At 44.3% G+C, this 19,710-nt stretch overlaps 1 protein-coding gene across 5 annotated transcripts in view; it reads right to left on the minus strand.

Moving 5' to 3' along the window:
- Irf2 (interferon regulatory factor 2) overlaps positions 1-19,710 on the minus strand; it is a 108,744-nt gene that overhangs the window by 16,931 nt on the left and 72,103 nt on the right. For all 5 annotated transcript variants that reach the window (XM_085843963.1, XM_021170349.2, XM_021170350.3 and 2 more), the window contains one exon: positions 12,328-12,445. In XM_085843963.1, the coding sequence (XP_085700089.1) occupies positions 12,328-12,445 (118 nt within the window). The remainder of the gene's footprint in view (positions 1-12,327; positions 12,446-19,710) is intronic.

The raw sequence follows: 19,710 nt of genomic DNA on the forward strand, positions 1-19,710 counted from the left end.
TCAGATTTTAAGGAGTATGAATCGAAAACTGTAAAAGTGGGTCTAGAATCCAAGCCCTTGAAGTGTTAATCTAGTGCCCCATCTCTATCAAATACAGCAATCATTCTTTGTAAAATGCCGGCCACTACTAGGTTGGGAGAGAAAGAGTCATACCATGGTTAGGAACATAAGGCCAGGGCTGAGTTCTAACCTGGGTCAGCTGTCTGGGATAGCTAGCATCAGGGCTATTATCTGGCTTATGGTAGCATTAGGTTACTCCTACCTCAAGTAGTTGAGGCAGGTGTAAGAAGAAGCAACAGTTTAGCTGGTACAGAGGGGACTCGTCAACCAGAGGGCACAGAACATCACATGCTATTGCATAGAGCAGAGCACACAGGCCTCCTAGTAAAACTCTGCAGGGTTAGTCAGCGGCTCAGGGGTCAGTGTTCTGGAGGCAAAAACAGAATCCCAGTGTGCTAGGCTAGCAGGAAGGGAGAGTCTACGCATGGTGCTTAGTCCTAAGGTCTCCCACCAACCTCCTTCTCTACAGCTTGCCACACATTGTTGGATTATTCAGGCCCGTTCAAGCTCAAACACAGGTCTGGACATGATAGGCCAACATGATAGGCCAGGACAGGTGAAGGCAGACATGAAGGAGACTCCAGTGTGATTTGCATTGGAGGCAATGGTAACATGGTACTAGAGGCAGTTTCAAAAGAAGGGAAAAGATCACCATGTGACTGAGAACAAGCAGGAATTGGGGAGAATGGAAGCAGAGCCCAGATGGGAAGCAAAGTCTGATTGTAAACAGTGTCAGAAACAGAAGAAGACGGAGAGGGCCCAAGGATGAGGGCGGGGTACCTGATGGTTAATTATCAACAGGTGGAGGTGAACGGGAACGAGAGGAGGAGAGACAACCTCATGGAAAAACGCCAGCCTTCTAAAGCACATAAAAAAAACCTTCATAACTCTGGCAAAACAGCAGCCAAGCCCCACCACTTATGGCTCCTGATTAGCAAATGGTGACTGTCCCACCTGTGTGACCCAGATCTGGGGGCCCAAGCTGCCAAACAGAACAAACTGTATTTTCCTTTTGTTTCCTGTTGATTAACCTTTTTTTCTAGATTTTGAGACTCAGCTTAAAACAAACACAACAACAACAACAACAAAACACTACTTAAAGCTAAGGTTGTGTAATTCAGTACTGGAATGTTTGTCCAGCATACACAAGGTCCTGGATTCACTCCCCAGCAACTCAAAAATAGAAGAAAAGGGAAAGATTAAAAGGCTCCTGAAACCCAACCTTTGCTTTACATAAAGCTGATCAAATTGGAAGAAGCTGCCAGAAAAGACAGGCCTTTAAGGTATGTTTTGAGTAGCTAAAATTAAGATAACCAATATCATTTCCTAATTGTCCTGCATCTAGTCACTTGAGGTTGCTTTATGCCCATCAGAGTGAATAATGCCCCTTGTTTCTTGTGACCTTTGCCTTATCAAAGGGTGGGGTTCCTTTCTCACAAGAAACACAAAGGGGCTGGAAAGCACTGAGTTGGGCAGAGTGAGGCTCCTGCAAGTGTCCTAGTCTGGCCCGCAGATCCACTCCATATGGCTCAGCAGCAGCTCTGGTACCTCAGGCAGGATGGCAGCAGGGCACTGTCAGCACAATTTGACATGTCCTACACACAGAAGTCACCCAACACCCAAGCAAAAGTCAATGCTAAGGAAAAGAAAAAGTCTCTCTGCCCTTTGAGAGAAATGGGGACACTTTTCTGGGTGCTAACCCTGTGACTTAACCATTCAGAGGTAAGGGAACTTTAGAAGACACAGTTCAGCAAGGATACATCGCACCGTTTGCACTGCCTGTCTGCCTGCCTGTCTGTGTGCATGGGTGTAAAGTGCAGATAGATATCCACAAAGACCAGAAAAGGATGCCAACCCCTCTGGAATTGTAGTCACAGGGGCAGTTGTGAGCTGTCCAACATGGATACTGGGAAACACATTGTATGAGTGTGTGCGTGCATGCGTATATGTATGTAGACACTAACCAAGGGTTCCTTTGTCAGGACAACAGTACCCCATAGTTTTCACTTATGATACCAGCCAAGGAGAATGAAAGTGTATCAGTGGCGAATCTCCACTGAACTCAGTGATTTTTTTCAGTCTAGATCCTGGACTCTAAAGGCTATAAAATGAAGTAGCCCATCCCAGCTTCCAGTTCTCATACTTTCATCAACATATGGCGCAATCACCTTGTGTTGGGGCCAAAATACAAAACTGAAATGCAACCCAGGTTTAGAAGCAAGTCAGTGGGAAGTGCGAAATGGTGTCATTCATAAATAACAGAGGATTTCGAGGTCAAGAGACAGAGCCTTTCAGAAGCCACCGTAGCCATGGATCCAGATCTCTCATTTCTCCATTCTATCCACAAGCCTCAAAGACCGAGGTGGCCAATAAGGCATGTGTGAGACGCTATAGGCAAAGGGGCCAAGTCTGTTTGAAGTTTAAAGTCTGAGTGAATAACATGACGAACATCGGCACTGATTGGCCATCCAGTGAGCTACATGATGGTTCTATTTCATTTCAATGACTCATTTGATAACGGCAACCAGCTAAACAGGAAGATGTCTTCAGACTAATTCTGCGGCTATTCATTGCTAATGTACTAGTAAGTCTATTAACTCTTGACTTCCTGGTCACTCTTAAGACCAGGAAGAGAAGCGTTCATCTAGCAGGTGATGGTCTCGGGAACCCTGTCCAGTGTCTTTGCTCCCCAGAAGAGAAGACAGACTCAACCTTATATGCAACAGGGCAAAGAATGGTCAGAAATCCTACATACTGAAGACCACCAAGATGATAAAAAGAAAAGAAAAAAAAGGAGGAAGAAAAGGAATAAGTAAGGAATAAAGGGAGGGAGGGAGGGAGGGAGGAAGGAAGGAAGGAAGGAAGGAAGGAAGGAAGGAAGGAAGGAAAAGGAAGATAGAGCTGGAGGACATGTTGCTTAGTGAACTGAGGCAGGTACAGAAAAACAGTACTGCTCGGTCTCAGCATGAATCAAAGTAAAGCCGATCTCACTGGAAACAGAGAGGAAGGTAATCAATGGAGGCTAGTCATGGAGGGAGGGGCAAGGGAAGCTACTGCCCCAAGGCCGCAGAGCACGGTTGGCATTGAGGAGTGACTTGTCGGGCTCTTCAGCGTTGCATGCTCCCAGCCTTGGTGATACTGTACTGGGGGCTCCCAAATGGCTGGAAGAATTCATTTGTGTTTTAAACAAAACAAAAAAGCCCCTCCCCCCAAAAAAACCCTCCTAACGTCCCAAAAGAAAATGTTGATGTGGTGGCAGATGCTTTCACTAGCATAATGAATTAATTGTCCCTACGGTGTGTGCATTGATCACAGCATCCTACTGCATCCTTTATAAATTCATAGTGATCACTTGCCAATTAAAAGCAGGTAAGTAGCGTTACAAGTGATCACAGAAAGCTGCGGTACAACACTAGCTGTGGTTTGGCAGACTGAGGCTTACTTCACCTGAAAAACGCAGGGAAACTCCAGAAGCATCCGACACATTCAAAGTGAGGTGTGTCTTAAGAAACTGAGTCTGGAGTTTGGGGGGGAAATATTTTTAAGGACTCCAAGAGGCGTATGTAAATTCTCCAGGCCTGTCTACTTAAGAAAGCTACCTGGTACCCCATCGGAAGAGACAGAAATGGATGCTACTTCACAGGGACAGGAGGCAGGAAAGAGGGGATACCTCCAAAAGTGGGGTGAATCTCCAAAATCTAGGGGGGTGATAGATACAGACAGTTTCTGGCTGTGGCCTCCTGTCAGTCAGTGTGCAGCTAAGAATTCGACAGAAACTACCTATACGAGAGATGTGGTGTATCTTTGTTGGTTCTTTCAAGTTCTCAATAACATCAGAAGGCCAGATTGAAGCAAAGTTTTATGGACTACTAAGTATCCCTTGGCCATGCAGCCTCAACTCTGGATTCTGTGTCCAGATTCAAGCTAAGTTCACAGCCAGGCCTCTGGCTTTATAAGGTGCACCCCGCCAGAGTCTGTTTATCATAGCCTCTCAGCAGGATAGTCCTGGGATGCAATGCCCTTCCCACCCACTTGACTGAAATCTGAAGGCACAGTGCTTGCTTTGGGGCATTCTATTGTCCATATTATGCTTCAATGTAAAAAAATTTTTTGTTTGTGTGTGTGTTTGTTTATGTGTGTCTGTCTGTCTGTCTGTCTATCCATATGCACACATATTTGTTTGCAGGTACCTCCAAAGGCCAGAAGAGGATTGCAGATTTGCTGGAACTGGAGTTACAGGCAGTTACTGTGAGCTGCCCAGCATTCAAACAGGAACCAAAGTCTGATCCACTGAAAGAGCAGCTAGCACTCTTAACTGCGGACACAACTTTCCAGCCCCCAAATCTCAATTTGAAACACCTTCCCAATAATTTGAATAAAATCCAACTTTCTTATTTACCATGATCTACTTAAGTTCCCTGCCTACTTGTATTAGTCAAGGTTCTCTAGGGCAACAGAACTGAAAGTGTGTGTGTGTGTGTGTGTGTGTGTGTGTGTGTGTGTGTCTTACAGGCTATGGTTCAGCTACTCCAACAATAGCTGTCTACTAACAGAAAATCCAAGAGTCCAGTATTTGTTTAGTCCATGAGGCTGAATATCTCAACTGATCTACAGTATATTCCATTCTATATCTATATATACAGATACTGAAGAAGCAGGCTCTAATGCCTTGAAGGAATGGACTTGCCAGCAAGAGTGAGGGCAAGCAGGCAAAAAGCAAAGGATCTTCCTTTTCCCAATCCTTGAGATAGGCTGGTAGCAGAAGGTGTGGCCCAGATTAAAGGTGAACATACCCACCTCAAAAGAGCTAGATTAGGTGTATCATTCCATATCAGAGATTCAGATTAAAAATGGATCTTCCCACTTCAAATTATTTAATTAAGAAAAAACCCTCACAGTGTACCCAGACACTTGGGTTTTGGTTCATTACAGACATAGTCAAGTTGAAAGCCATGAATAACCACCAAAAGTTCACCCCTAGTCAACTTGACATGAAATCGTACCTTCTTATGTTGTGCTTAATTTCCAAATGAAAACAATAACCAGCTCATAATTATACATAACATGACATGACTATCATACATATAATGACAAATGTATTATATATTTAACCAGGTCATAGTTATGATATAATTATCCCTTATATAACCACAAACTTGGGCTGTAAAAAGACTTGGGAAAGGGATAAATATGATAAAATATATTTAGATTTTAAACTTGTTTTAATAATAAAAATATAATAAAATGATTCTGACTAAGGAAAAATTTATATCTTAGCTAAAACAAAAGGTAAATAATACTTTATTTTAGAAATAAAATGTTAAGTATCGGTAGAAAAGTGAGTATTTACATACTAAAACTTATTAAAGTATTTTGCAGTAGGTGGCAATGTGCCTTAACGAACATTCTTTTGGGATCTGAGAACTTAAATACAATGACCACTGATATGCTCTTAATTGATGTTAAATTGCATGATAAAGAAATCAAGGACAGAAAACTCAGATATGTGCACAAATGCCTTCTTACCAAAATATGACAGAAATACTCATGTCAATTATCACCCTCATGTCTGCACCTGGGCACATGACCTTGGCTGGTATTTATAACTACCTTCCTCTACTACCCATTCTGTATTTCCTCCACCCTTGGCAAGAGTTGCACCAGGTCTTGGCTCTTTTCCTGGAGGAATGATCCATACTTTCATTTCTGAAGGGTCTGTGCCCTTTGTCATCCTGCCTGGATTAAGTTGTTGTAGTTTCCTACTGACTTTTATAACAGGATGTGGTTGCACCAAGAGATGCCCTAAAGGATCTCCCACACTCCAGACATAATCCTTCTTACCTCCCTTGTGGAGGGGCAATCCAATTTCCCCATGGTAATCTGGATCAATCACCCCTCCTAACAATGTTATTCCTTTCTTAGCCTTGGTTTAAGGGCATCAGAAGCCCTAAGTAGGCAGAAGGGAGTCTGAGAGTCCAGCTCAGTGGAATGTTTGTTGTGGCTCCTGGCAGGAGCTCTCTCCCATCTAAAACACAAATTTCTAAGCCAGCAGACTTTAAGGCCATGGGAACAGAAAGTAAAGATTTTCCTTGCGGGTCACTAGGGTTGACAGTGAGTGGAACCACCTTGTCTACTCTCTGATTTCTGAATCCTGGCTATGGGAAAATTGTACCATATCTTAGACATTAATTCAAAGCATATAGCACCTCTGGGGAACCCTGCCCAGACCTTCAGACTTCTGCCACCTAATTAATGCTACAACTGTGTTTTTTAAAAGGCCATTTTAACTATCAGGCTAGCTGCTTCAGAATGGTGGGAGACATGGTAAGACCAGTGGACCACAATTGTGGTACCACTATCACATTTCTCTGGCTGTGAAGTTAAATTCCTTGATCAGTAGCAATACTATGTGAAATACTGTGGTGGTAGATAAGTGATGTATTCTGCAAATCCATGGATGATGGTTTTGACAGAAGCATTACATGAAGGAAAGACAAATCCATAGCCATAGTAAGTAGCTACTCTAGTAAGGACAGAGCATTGTCTTTTCCACAGAGGAAGGGGCCCAATGTAGTCAACCTGCCACCAGGTCATTAGCTGGCCACTCCAGGGGATGGTGTAGTATCTGGGACTCTGTGTTGGTTTCTGATGATAGATATGAAACTCAGTAGCAGCTGTAGTCAAGTGAAACTTAGTGAGTAGAAGTCCTTGTCAAGCCCATGTATAACCTCCATCTCTGCACCAGGGCCACTTTATTCATGGGTTCTCTGGGCAATGATAGGGATAGCCAGGGAAGAGGCTGACTGTCCACAGAATGGGCCATCCTATGTTCTTGATTACTGAAAGCTTCCTCTGCCAAAGTCACCTTTCGAAGATCATTTACATGGGGCATAAGTATCTTCACATAGCCTCCCCGTTTGGAGAAGATCTAGCCACATCTTCCCCGAATGTCTTTCTCACCAATTTTCCAACCTTGCTTTTTCCAAGTCCCTGACCATCCAGCCAATCCATTGGCTACAGCCCATGAATCAGTGACAATTCACATCTGGTCATTTCTCCTTCCAAGCAAACTGTATGACCATGTGCACTACCCTAATCTCTGCCTACTGTGACGATGTACCTTCACTGATGTCATTCAGGGTTGTCTCAGAAAGGGAGTTGTAATGCTACCGCTGTCCATCTCTGGGCAATGTCTGCATAGCAAGTAGAATCAGGCCCTAGTCGTCTTTTCTTCACTCGGATGATCATAGGGCATTCATACCCCATGAGGCTCTATGTGGATGCCTGGGAACAGATGACACTGTAACAGGGGTAGACACCATAGGTGTTTGAGCAATTCCTTATTGTAAATTTTTGTGCCTTTAGGACTTCCTAGGCCTAGTCACATATATACCACTTCCATTTGATGACAGATTTCTGCTGTCCACACCCTGTTTTAACTTGGTGCGTCAGAGAACACCCAGCTCATGATGGGAAGCTCAGACTGCATGCTAACTTTGGGGCCAACTGTCAAGCATTCAGTTTCCACCAAGGCCCAACAGGAGGCAAAGAGCTGTCTCTCAGAGAAAGAAGAGTTGTCTGCCGATGATGGTAGAACCTTGCTCCAAAATCCCAAAGGTCTCTTCTGTGATTCACCTCTAGGGGCCTGCCAAAGGCTCCAAACAGTATTGACAACCTCAAGTACCACTAAGCCTGCTGGATCATATGGTCTGAGGGGGTGCCAAAGGCTCCAAACAGTATTGACAACCTCAAGTACCACTAAGACTGCTGGATCATATGGTCCGAGGGGGGTAAAGCAGCCTGGACCTGTTGAAGAGCCCCCTCCTGTTTTCAGACCTCATTCAAAGCTAGCAGCTTTCCAAATCACTTGGAATACAGGCTGGAGTAACATACCCACATGAGGAATAGGCTGTCTTCAGAATCCAAACAGATCCACTAACAGTAGTAACATTCAGCCCTTCTTTCTTGTTGGTAACAGGGACCAAGTGCAATAACTTATTCCTCACCTACGAAGGAATACCTTTACATGACACACACCACTGGACTCCTTGAAGTTTTGGTTGAATTTATTTCTCATCCTTTGATGAGAATGTGTTACAGAAAAATCCAAAGTGGTTGTTGCCGCTTGCTCATTGGGTCCAGTCAGCATATCATCATCAATATAGTGCACCAATGTGATATTTTTTTTGGAAGAGAAATATGATCCAGATCTCTTTGAACAAAGTTATGACACAGGGCTGGAGAGTTCTTATGTCCTTGAGTAAAACCGTAAAGGTATATATACTGCTGGCCTTGCCAACTGAAGGCAAACTGCTTCTGATGGTCCTCACGGACAGGTACCAAGAAAAAGGCGTTTGCTAGATCAACAGCTGCATACCATGTACAAGAAGATGTGTTAATCTGCTCAAGGAAGGATACCACATCTAGTACAGATGCTGCAAATTGGGAGTCACTACTTGATTAAGTTTTCAATAGTCATGCTCCATGATACAGTGTCTTTTGCACTAGCCATATAGGAGAGTTAAAGGGAGATGCGGTGGGAACCACCGTCCCTGTGTATTTCAAGTCCTGGAGGGTGGCACTCATTTCTTCAATTCCTTCTGGAATGGGAAATTGTCCTTGATTCATTATTTCCCCTTGGGGAGACAACTCCAATGGCTTCCATTTAGCCTTTCCAACCATAATATCCCTCACTCCACAGGTCAGGGAACCAGTGTAGGATCATACCAATGTCTATTTAGATGTCTATCCCAATTACACATTCTGAATCTGGGAAATGAACTACAGGACGAGTTCAGGGACCTCTTGGGTCTGTTAGTTGTACTTCATCCAAAACTCTGTTAACCATCTGACTTCCATAAGCCCCTTCTTTAACATGAGGGCTACCATGTTTCTTGGGATCTCCCAGAATCAGTGTCAATTCAGAACCAGTATCCAATAGACCCTGGAAATTCTGTTTCCTTTCTGATCGTTACAGTCACCCTGGTTAAAGGCCATACATCCCTCTGGAGGAAGGAGTGGAGAAAGACTAACAGGAAAACTCTTTGGCCTTTTATCAAGATCCTTCCTTAGGGGCCATTCCTTCATTCCAAGGGTTCTGGGTCTGCAAACTGGCTGAAGCCTGAAAATTGGTTTATAGGCTGGAATTGCCTTTTGCCACTATCCATTGTAACCTTTCCTTCATTTGTTTGAGAATTTTTCCACTTACACATAGTAACTACAAATGCAGTGGGCTTTTTATCTACTTCATTCCTGGGAACACCATATTGATTAGCTAGCACCTAAAGTCCACATGAGTCATCTAATTATAAAATTTACTTTATCTGCATCACCCATTATAGCTCAGGCCACTATGAATATTGCTTGGTCTATGCCGGCCATTATGATAATTACGATCACCTCACCTCTGGCTATTCGGTGCCCCTTTGTGCCCCAATTAAACCTACTGCATTTAATTCATCCAACTGAGCAGTAGTGTTTCCAACCCTAAGATCTGACACGAAAGAAAGGGAAACAATGCTCTTCAGATATGCCAGGGCCCTCTCACCAATTTAATCGTCTTACATAAGACTAGTGAAGAGCACATCTTCCGGGCCTTCCTATGTGAAGGATGACATGTCCACTCTAGCACTGCAATTTCCCTGAGTCATTAAAGCCCTTCATTAACACTAAGCCAAGGAAGATCAGACACCTCCAATTCCTCCTTGATAGGCCATCTTTTGACAAGTGCTTCACCAACCATTCAAACAAAATTTTCACAGTCCTTTTAACTGAGCAAACTTCCATATTAAACCTAGGACCTCCCTTCAGAGGGACCGTATCAATAAACTCAGTCTTATGTTCCTCCTGTGTTATCTCACACCCACAAAACCCCACACATATTTCCTAGAGTTCTGCATAAACGATCAGCAAACTTGTTAAACTCTTTAGTAGTGTATGGGGTGCACTTCCTTGTGATCCACACATCCGGCTCCCTTCTAGGAGCCTGCTTAACCTAAAGTCTGATTATAGGTCTAGAAGTAAGTATTGGTGGGCCCTGAGGGACAACAGTATTGTCTTGGCTGGCATCTCTTTCAGAGAAAGTTACTGCTGGTTTAGCAGACAATGAGGGATTCATTTCCTTGATCAAAGGTGAAAAGGGCAAAATTTCAGAGGGGGTGGTGTGAGTCTATCTGCTGAGGGTAGAGAGACTAAGACCTCAGGTAAGATAAACCCTCAAGAACCTGAGGGCTCAAAGTTCTCAACTTCAATTGAGTCTCCCCACATACTTCCATCCCAAGTTACAGGATCCCATTCTTGAACAATTAATGTCCTTACTCCAACATCCTCCAAGACTGGGACTTGAATTTTCACTGTTACTCAGTCAACCTTACAATGAGGCCTTTGGTTTGATTTTCTGCAACTTGTGCTCTGTGGCTGCCAGAGAGACGATTCTCTATCGGGGCACACTTAGAAACCTTTAGGCTGTTTCTGTGCATTTGGGGCTGGTCAGCTTTACACTGTTGTTCTTCACACTCTTCAGAGACACTAACAGGTGGTTAAATTTATTTTGGAGCTCATTATTTTCCACTGTTAAATGATCTAGAGAGACTAGGGGTACTCAACAATCATCGTGTTCCTTATTTTTCCATAAACTGTCGAACGTTTTCTATCCTGGGCCACCAAATCTGTTGCCTCTCACAACTGGTGAATTAGGATACCCAAATGCACTCATCGCTTTCAGTTTATAAAACAGTTCACATCATGGGCTTTTAATATTCTTTGAATTCCTAGGAGAGGCCTCAATAACTGTAGGTATTGCCATATTAAAAAGCCTATTCCAGATATTTTTAAAATGCATATTATACTTCTGTTGTTCTAGAGCGATTTCTGGTTCCAAAATCTGTATTAGTCAGGGTTCTCTAGAAGAACAGAACCAACAGAAAAAAAATTATATATATATATATATATATATATATATGCAGACATATATTTTTATATGCACACATATAAAGGATTTTAGAGTGGCTTATAGACTGTGGTCCAGCTAGTTCGATAATGTCTGTCTACCAATGAAAAGTCCAAGAATCTAGTATTTGTTCAGTCCATAAGCATGGATATCTCAGCTGTTCTTCAGTATGTACCAGAATCCCGAAGAAGTGGCTCTAATGCCAGTGAAGGAATGGAATTGCCAATGAGGGTGAGGGCAAGCAGGCAAAAAACTAAAGATCCTCCTTCTTCCAGGTCCTTTATATAGGCTGCCAGCAGAAGGTGTGGCCCAGATAAAAGGTGGACTGCCCCACCTCAAACAATCGGGATTAAAAGTGGGTCCTCTTGTTTCAAAGGATTTAATTAAGGGGAAAAAAATCCCTCACAGGTGGACCCAGCTGCTTGGGTTTTAGTTAATTCCAGATGTGGTCAAGCTGACAACAGCCATCAAAGAACCGCTGTCTCTGAGGGGATGTCATGAGCAGTCACCATACTTCTGACACTACGTGACACTGGCTGCTTTCTGTTCCTTCAGATGCTTTTCTGTAGGGTTTCTGTCAGCATCCTGCCTGCCTCCGCATGTCACCTGCTGCTCCTCACGCAGGCACTATGGTGGAAGGTCACTCTTCTGAGGACACCCGCCCAGCCCATGCAAATTCAGTTTCTAGGTAATTCCTACTCACCTCCCTTTTCTTCCTTTGCATCCCAGACTACAAATGGGGGTCCTCTGCTTACCTGTGGCTTTGCCTGTGTACTGGCTCCCCACAAAAGTAGGAATAGAGCCCAGACCGCTCCCTGTTTACTTCATTCCCAGAACTGCATCTCGAGGGTGGAAAAGTCTCTGCAAATCTACTGAGCCAGTCAGTCCTTTGATAGAGGGTTTCTGTGCCTCAGTTTCTTGGCCTATAAAATGTGTGCCACCTCTGGGCAGCTGTGCACAAGGTCAACGCTGAGGGGACCCACAGAAATGGCCTTTCCTCTCCTTGGTTCCCAAGTTAAACAAATGACATTTTCTCCACATGGCTGGCAATGATTGATGAAGAATGATTGATGGCTAACCGCTAGCCACCAGAGAGGAAGCTTGTATGCTTGGCTTTCTTTTCTTGGTTCTCACTCCTCTACAAACCTTCATATCTCATCGTGGAAGCTCTGAAACCTAGGGGCTAGCACTGGGATTTGGACACGTTCCAAGACCTCCTCTTACTGACTGTGTTATTTTGAGATTACTGTTTCTTTGTACAGAGTTTAGACCTCAGAGGCTGCTCATGAGTATAAAAAGAAGACGTCAAAACAGTTTACCTATGATGTTCACCGTACTATCCACTTCATGTTTTATAGCTGAAGTCAGGACCGCATACTCAGGAGAAAAGCCACTTACTCCATTACTAAGCCCCAAAGATGACTCAACTGGTTCTTGCTAGGAAGAAGAAAAGAAAAAAGAATTGAGAACACCTCCTTCCTCTCCCCTTTCTTAGCTTCAATTCTCCCCCGGTCTAATTGGTTGGATCCTGGGGTTAGTCATTCCTGTCATGTCCCAAATGCATCCCCTGTCTCTTTAAATCAGCCTGATATTAAAGAAGCTAGCTATTCGGTTTCTTTCATTTTTCCTCCAAGGAAATGTTCTCAGCACATCTGGCTTGCCCTCAGGAAATACCTGCAGCTGCAGATACACAAAAGACTGTTCTGTGGTTGGACGGAGCCGCAGCACTGTTCTGTGAGTCCCTTGCCTGGGTCCTGAGCCTCCTCCCCCTCTGAGGCGGCACTCAGGAGAACCCACTCCTGGATCACTGCAGAGAAGGCACACTTCTAACTTTTGCAACCACTTCTTTAAAATGAACTCTGCCTACGTGATGAGCCAGTAACCAGAGCTCCAAGGAAGATGGAAGTGAGAACATGAGTGCTACAGCCACTTGAGCACACTGCACTGGTGGCTGGATGATAACATGAGCCACAACCTTAGTTGAAGTCTCCTCTCACTGGCCTATCACCAGACAGGTAATCCCACCTCCACAGCATCACATTAACATCCTTCTTGTGCCTAAAACTCCCGCCCAGCCCAAGAGGCTACATAATGACACTGACGAGGACAAAGGAGAATACATTCTTTCCCTGTTTGAACTCTGTATCTGTTCTTCATTCAAGTGTACTTGAACCCTCCATCTCCTGAGAGTACCGACCAACCAACCAAAGAAAACCAGTTCTAAAGTATGATTGAGACTCAGAACTTTGATGAGGGTATTTCCTTCCGGTAAGACTACATTTGTTTCAAAGACAGCTATAAGCCAGACAAAAGCCACATAGCAGACAACTCCCGAGGAATCCAAAATGGAAGAAATAGCTGGAGGAAGAGAGTGGAGACAGGGCTGTAAGCAGAGGAGCATTGTGGGTAAAGCAGTAAAGTCAGGAGTACTGGGCATTCGAAGGCATCCAGGGCATTCTTATCAATTGGTCACACTGGGGAATTGAGATCAAACTCCGTACAGTCCTCATGATCCTCTGGCAAACTCCCTTGATGATTTTATCTGAAGGGCATCACTTGATGCTCAGCTCAGCTTAAGGAAAACAAAACAAAACAAACAAACAAAAAGCCCTAACTGGAGGGTTTACCCACTATGCCATAGGTCAAATACCCAAAAGACCCAAGGGCAGAGCCACTAAACAGAAATTTCACCCCTTTCTCTCAGCGTCTTGCATTTCCCCCTTGTTAGTAAGTTCCAATAGAAGGCTTGTTCTTTCAGGAAGAGGGGGAGGGATCTTACCAGTTTCCCTTTCTTTATGGTCAAACATCTAGACAAATGCTTGCCTTGGCTCCCTCCACCTCCTCATGCACACCCTTGGGGAGGCCTATAGTCCTGTCCTGCCTCCATCTGCAGAATGAAGCCCCTGAAGATGACTCTGGAATCAGACCAGGTGACCAAGCCTGGCTCCTCTGCTTCTCACAGGCTGAATTTAACCCTTTAATTCCCTCTTGAGTCATTGTAGTCACATGGCAGCTGAGAATGGTAATGGGTACCATGCCACGGGTGAGAAGAAGCTTAAAGGAGACGAATATAGACAAGACATTTATTCTTAAATAACACTCGCTACCATCAAAGGTCACCAGTAAAACTGTTCTTCCCATATCCAAGGGTCCTTTCTCAAGCCCCTTCCCCTAAGCTCCATCCACAGGCCAGCGAGGACTTTGCCTCCCTCTTGACAGCCTGAATCACCTGCAGACACTGCACATGCGCACCTCACCATGGGCGCCATCTTTTCTTTGAGGCTCCCAATGGTCCCTGTTCCATTTTCCCCTCCGCAATCATGTTCCACGTTCCATTATGCCACGCCCTTTCCTCAATTCCTCCCCAAGAAAACTAAGTACAGGACTCTAGACAAAGGGCTGGAAGAACTGCTTTTGTGCATTCTCCTTTTGTTTCCTTTCTTACACGTGATTCTATTTCTAGAATTCTTATTAAAGTAATAGAACAGCCAGGTTTGCGTTTATTTGAAAATAGAACTATTCCGACTTTGCAGCAGAGGCCTCTAAGTGTTTCACATGATCTATAGTTTAGCTACTGGTGACAAACGACACTTTTGTCACTTCTCGTGAAAGAAAAATTAGGACTCACTAAGTTCATTTTCCAAGATCATGATACTTTTAGCCTGGTGTGATGCAGGAGCCTCATCTTCTGCACCCAATCAGATGGAGAACAGGATGGATGGAGTGGGCTGCTGCCTCTCTCTGCCTACCTGGTGTCCTGCCTGGGGCAGAACATTCAACTAATGTCTTACTCCTCCCTACAACCACTCTGGGAAGACTCTCATTGGTTCTGTCACCCCAGAGAATCCATTCTCAACCTGTGGGTGATGACCTGCTTGGGGAAGTTAATGACCCCTTCGCGTCACTGGATATCAGATGTCCTGCATATCAGATGTTTACATTATGACTCACAAAAGTAGCAAATTTGAAGCTATGAAGTAGCCATGAAAATAATTTTACTGTTGGGGGTCTCCAGACCACGAGGAACTAAAGGGTCGAAACATTATGAAGGCTGAGAAGCAGTGCTCCAGTAGACAGGATGGTGATGTGTAGAACATTATGTGCTGTGCTAGCTCCCTGACAAGTCTCCTTCCAGGGTGTGGAAGCTTCTTCAAGAACTCAGCCAAGGATTTTGAAACAGTTAGAAATGGGGATATCAAAAGCTAAGAGGTCGAAAAATAAGAATAAAGGAGGTGAGGGGTTCTCTGACCTCCACCGTGTATGGCACTACGCACTGTACACGTTTGGGCACATGCACAGACCTACAAACAGATACTAAATAATGCAATACAATCATCTTTACAAAAACCCTAAATAACATTAAAAACCCAAGGGTTCCAAACTGTGGGAAAAGGTGATGGCTCTCTATGAACATGCAGAGGCAGTGTAAAAGATGGATGGCCTGTCCTGGTTATCTCTGGGGACCCACCTCTGCCTGTCTCAACACTCCCTCACTCTACCCCTGCACTTGGGCCTAGTCCATTGAGACCTGAGCATCATGCTATAGGTTTTCTTCTAAATCAGCTTACCTGGGGCTACATTGGTTTCTAAGCCTCTGGCCTCACTCCAACACAAACAAACAAACAAACAAACACAAACAAGTAACTCACTCTCAGGTAGATTCCCTCTGCAGTGCCAAATTAACCCTGCCAAATATTTAGGCTCAAAGACATCTTCTGTAATTACAGAATCTAGACCTGGTGTAGCTTAAAAGATTTTTTTAAGTAAAAGGAAATGGGTACCGCAGAGAGTTTTAAGAGTGACTGGTGGCTATCCTTAACACCCATGACACAGGGTCACTTTGGTTGGTCTCTGGCCTTAGCTTGCTAGATGGGCTTGTGAGAGAAAGCAACAGAGGAGCCAGCAACAGAGGAACCAGTGAGTGGAACACCTTACCCATGTGCTCTAAGTCCCTTCTGCCTCACCCCTGTGCTAAAGCACTTTGTCTAGATCTGTCCTCCCAGGGCCTAGTAGAATGGCACTAAGTATATTTCCCACTCCTATCGACCTCCTATCTCAAACTACTCTCTCAAAGTCAATCTGAGGACCTCAAATCTAAGAGTGGCTCCAGGTCTCTGTGAAAAGGGCCAGGCTGAGCTTCATAAAGAAAGGCAGAGACAGAACCCTAGAGGGTGCCGAGGCCACCTCAGCAGCCATAGCATCATGGAGAACAAATGCTGCCAGGCAGCCTCCAGTCTGCCTCCACCTTTCCTTCCCTGAAGGAAGGCCATCTTTACTCATCTCTACCTGACCAGCTTCCCATGGCTAATTCTTCACTCCCTTTTCTTTCCCTACATCTCAGAGAATTTCTGTCTTGGAAAAGGGCCTTTTTTCAAGACTTCCAATGTCATTCTGGAATAAAGGGTCACACCTTTGGGCCTCAGACACTCAGCATGACATCTGCTTGCCAGATGTCATTTCACTCACAAACAAGCTCCAGGCCTAGTATTCCTTCTCTATATCTTCCTCTTTTAACTGCTCCTGTCTTCATGCTCCATACTCTGAAGCAATGTCCCCTGGGCTCCATCCCAACGGTCACCATCTTTGTCTATACTTGTTACTGTGTAGGCTGCTATTTTCTTCCTTTTACCTTGATCCACTGGGCTCCAAAACTTTGCCCCAAGTAGCTCAACTTGATTTCCTAAAGAAGTGTGAACAAGACTTCCTGGCAAGGAGCTGCGTCTAAGAGAGAACTGATACACTGAGTAGAACTTCAGTAAGATAAGGAGACTGAAATGCTGCAGGACTAATTAGCTCATCTCGAGCTAGCTTTAGCTTCCTTAAGGATAGCTATTCTTGCTCACACTGTGTCAGAACCAACATGGTGGAACTAGTCAATAAACACTTTTTGAACTATGTTGCCTCACAACACAACACTAGCTTCTAACATCTCCCAAAGTAAGAATGCCATCAGATAGGAGGCCGATGGGAAAGGTTCCCCTGACCACCGAGAAAGCCTCTCTGAGGCACCCACCAATGTGGTTTAAATTTGCCATGACTTAGGATTTTCTTGACTCTGCATAACTATAAAACCTCACAAAACTGCTTCCAGGGTGGAACATGGAATCTGGAGTGACCTAAATCTACGTTCCAGAGCCATGCTCACTCAAATTTAGCTCTAGAATAAACTATGTTTTCTTTCCTCTAAGATGAAAGCTCTCCCTTTCTGTGTCCGCAGAAGTGACTTAGTCCACCAGCAGGGGAGGGGGTGGGAATGGCCAGTGATGGATAGCTCCTAACCTGCTTCATCTTCCTAGCTGGCTTTATCCAAAGCAGCTCTGATGTGATTTCAAGTCACCCTCCGATACAGGTTCTCTGGTCATCGCAGTCTCAAACCTGAAGAGTTTTCCCAAGCAAGGAAGGAGCTGCTGCTGCCCCAATCGTCCTGTCTAATCAGGAATGTACCGCTGCAGGAAACACTCTTGTGAGAAAGGTCTGCAGAATGGACACTAGCTATTCTGTAATTTCTAACCATGGCTGCCCTCGGAACGAACACAGACCAGTGACTTCCACCAAATGACATTACGCCCCTTTCTATTCTGTTTCCATGGGAACACTGATGCGTTGACTTGGAAATGCTGGTGTTTTCATCTGCAACCAAACCCCCCACCCCCACCCCGCGCCCCCAGGCAGGAAGCACTCGTTCATATCCATCTTACCTGGGCATCTTTATTTTCCATTGTTCTCCACACAATGCCCCTGATTAAATTAAGCCAGTTTCCATATTCATTCAGAGGAAACCAAATAACGCTGACCTCTAGGCCTTCACACGTGAAGCATCCCCTCCTAAGGAATGAGCATTATCTGGTCTGGGCCACATTTCCCTCCCCAGGGTCAGGCTCAAGTTCTGCAGCTTCCAAAAGAGTCCTCAAACTCCAGAAAGCCATGCCATGTTGGGAAAATGACTCATCCCCTATGCCTGTACTTCCTAGATAGGGAAAAGGGGAAAACTCGGACCATCACAGGAAGAGCTAAATAAGGGAATAGTATCATTTAGAGGAACTAAAAATTGTCAACACCTACCACCCTGCCTACTGTTAGCCTTATCGTCCTTGGTCTTGCCTATATGGAACAGAGCAATCTGTTGTAACAGAGCAATCTGTTCCATGGTATTTTTTGAAATGCATACATTCACTGTTCAGTCTGAGACTGCTTACTAATGTTTCTCTTATTCTAATTTTCTTAGGTTAGACAGGTAGCGCCACAGAGGCAGTTTATTTTAGTGATGTATGGCCCCCTGAGCACACAGAATATACTCTCAGACAGACAGTGATAAAAATGAAGATATTTTAGAGGTGTAGCTCTTCCAATTAGATGACCTTACAAAATGTAACTGAAGCCCATAAAATGATGGGTCAGTGGTGGGCAGGACCACACCTTGACCAGCACTGTGTAGATAGATGCTCATGTTCTCTGTCTTCTATTTAAACTTTTATTGCCTTTCTGGACCCTGAAGATGGTGGCCTTTCAGGTTCTTAAAGATGGACCTCAGGGTTCACTGGATCTTTCTGTTCTTCTCCCCAATGTTGTCATATTGAAAAAAAAACTCAATTTTCTGCTTTCTACTATTAATTTGGCTCTTTTAAGTGGCTATTGAAGATGGGCGACCAAACATGGCTTGCAGAACAGGCTTCAAGATGAAAACGTGGTCTAACAAATTATTAGGATGGTGTGAAATCTCACTGGGAGACAAGTTTCCCCATTGGTTGGGGGCTTTTCCTTCTCCCTGCAAGAGATTTCTGGGGAAACGTCCCATTTCTTTGGGGTTTACTGTTTGAATTGTCTGGTCACTTCTCTTCAAAATACCTTCATTTCTGCCAAGCCAGTTACAACGCCCCAGTTTCTGTTTGAGGTGGAATTTGTCTGTGTTTAGATGAGCACAGGTTGGAATAAAGGAAAGTTAGAACATATTTATTGTCAGCTATCCATGCATAAAAAGCATTTTCTTTAAACCCCTTGACTTTGGGAAGAGCTGGCACAACCAACTTCATCTTGGTTTGAGATAAGGGTTTATCCTGAAGCCCAGACTTGCCTTCAACTTAATATCCCCCTGCTTCAGCCTTGTCAAGGCCAGACTGACAGGAAAACACTACCATGCCCAGTGACTCCATTTTAACTCTGACAACGTCCTCCCTTATTTCCACTTCTGCTATACAGCCACGGATCCTTAGAGAAACTATTTTCTGAAACAGCAAGGAACATACAGTGAATGTGTCCGTGGCCCAGTACGGTTGGTGGTTGTTTTATTTTATGAAACGGGATTTATTGTAGCACAGGCTGACTTCAAACTTCCTATGCAGCCTAGGCTTACCTTCAAATTCCTGACCCCTCTACCTCCACTTCCCAGTTGCTAGGATTACGGGGCATACGCCATCACCTGGCGCAGCTTACATACTTAGACTTTTAACAAAAAAGTAAACTATTAATCCTTTATTAAAGACAATCTTTTAACTGTAATGATCCCAAAGCCATCGTGGAATTAACTTTGGAATCATTCTACAGATCGATCAATGCCTTTTAGCACCTATAAACCCCAGAATTGGGAAAAACCCACCGGCCTGATACACGTTCTACTGTAACACTGCATGCAAGACAAATGCAAAAGATAGCTATATCCAAAGGTTAGGCTGTACTAAGTATGATTCATCAGCCTTCCGCTGAAG

This window comes from Mus caroli, unplaced genomic scaffold, assembly GCF_978045245.1.
Source record: "Mus caroli unplaced genomic scaffold, Mus_caroli_1 scaffold_10, whole genome shotgun sequence".
Taxonomy (NCBI): domain Eukaryota; kingdom Metazoa; phylum Chordata; class Mammalia; order Rodentia; family Muridae; genus Mus; species Mus caroli.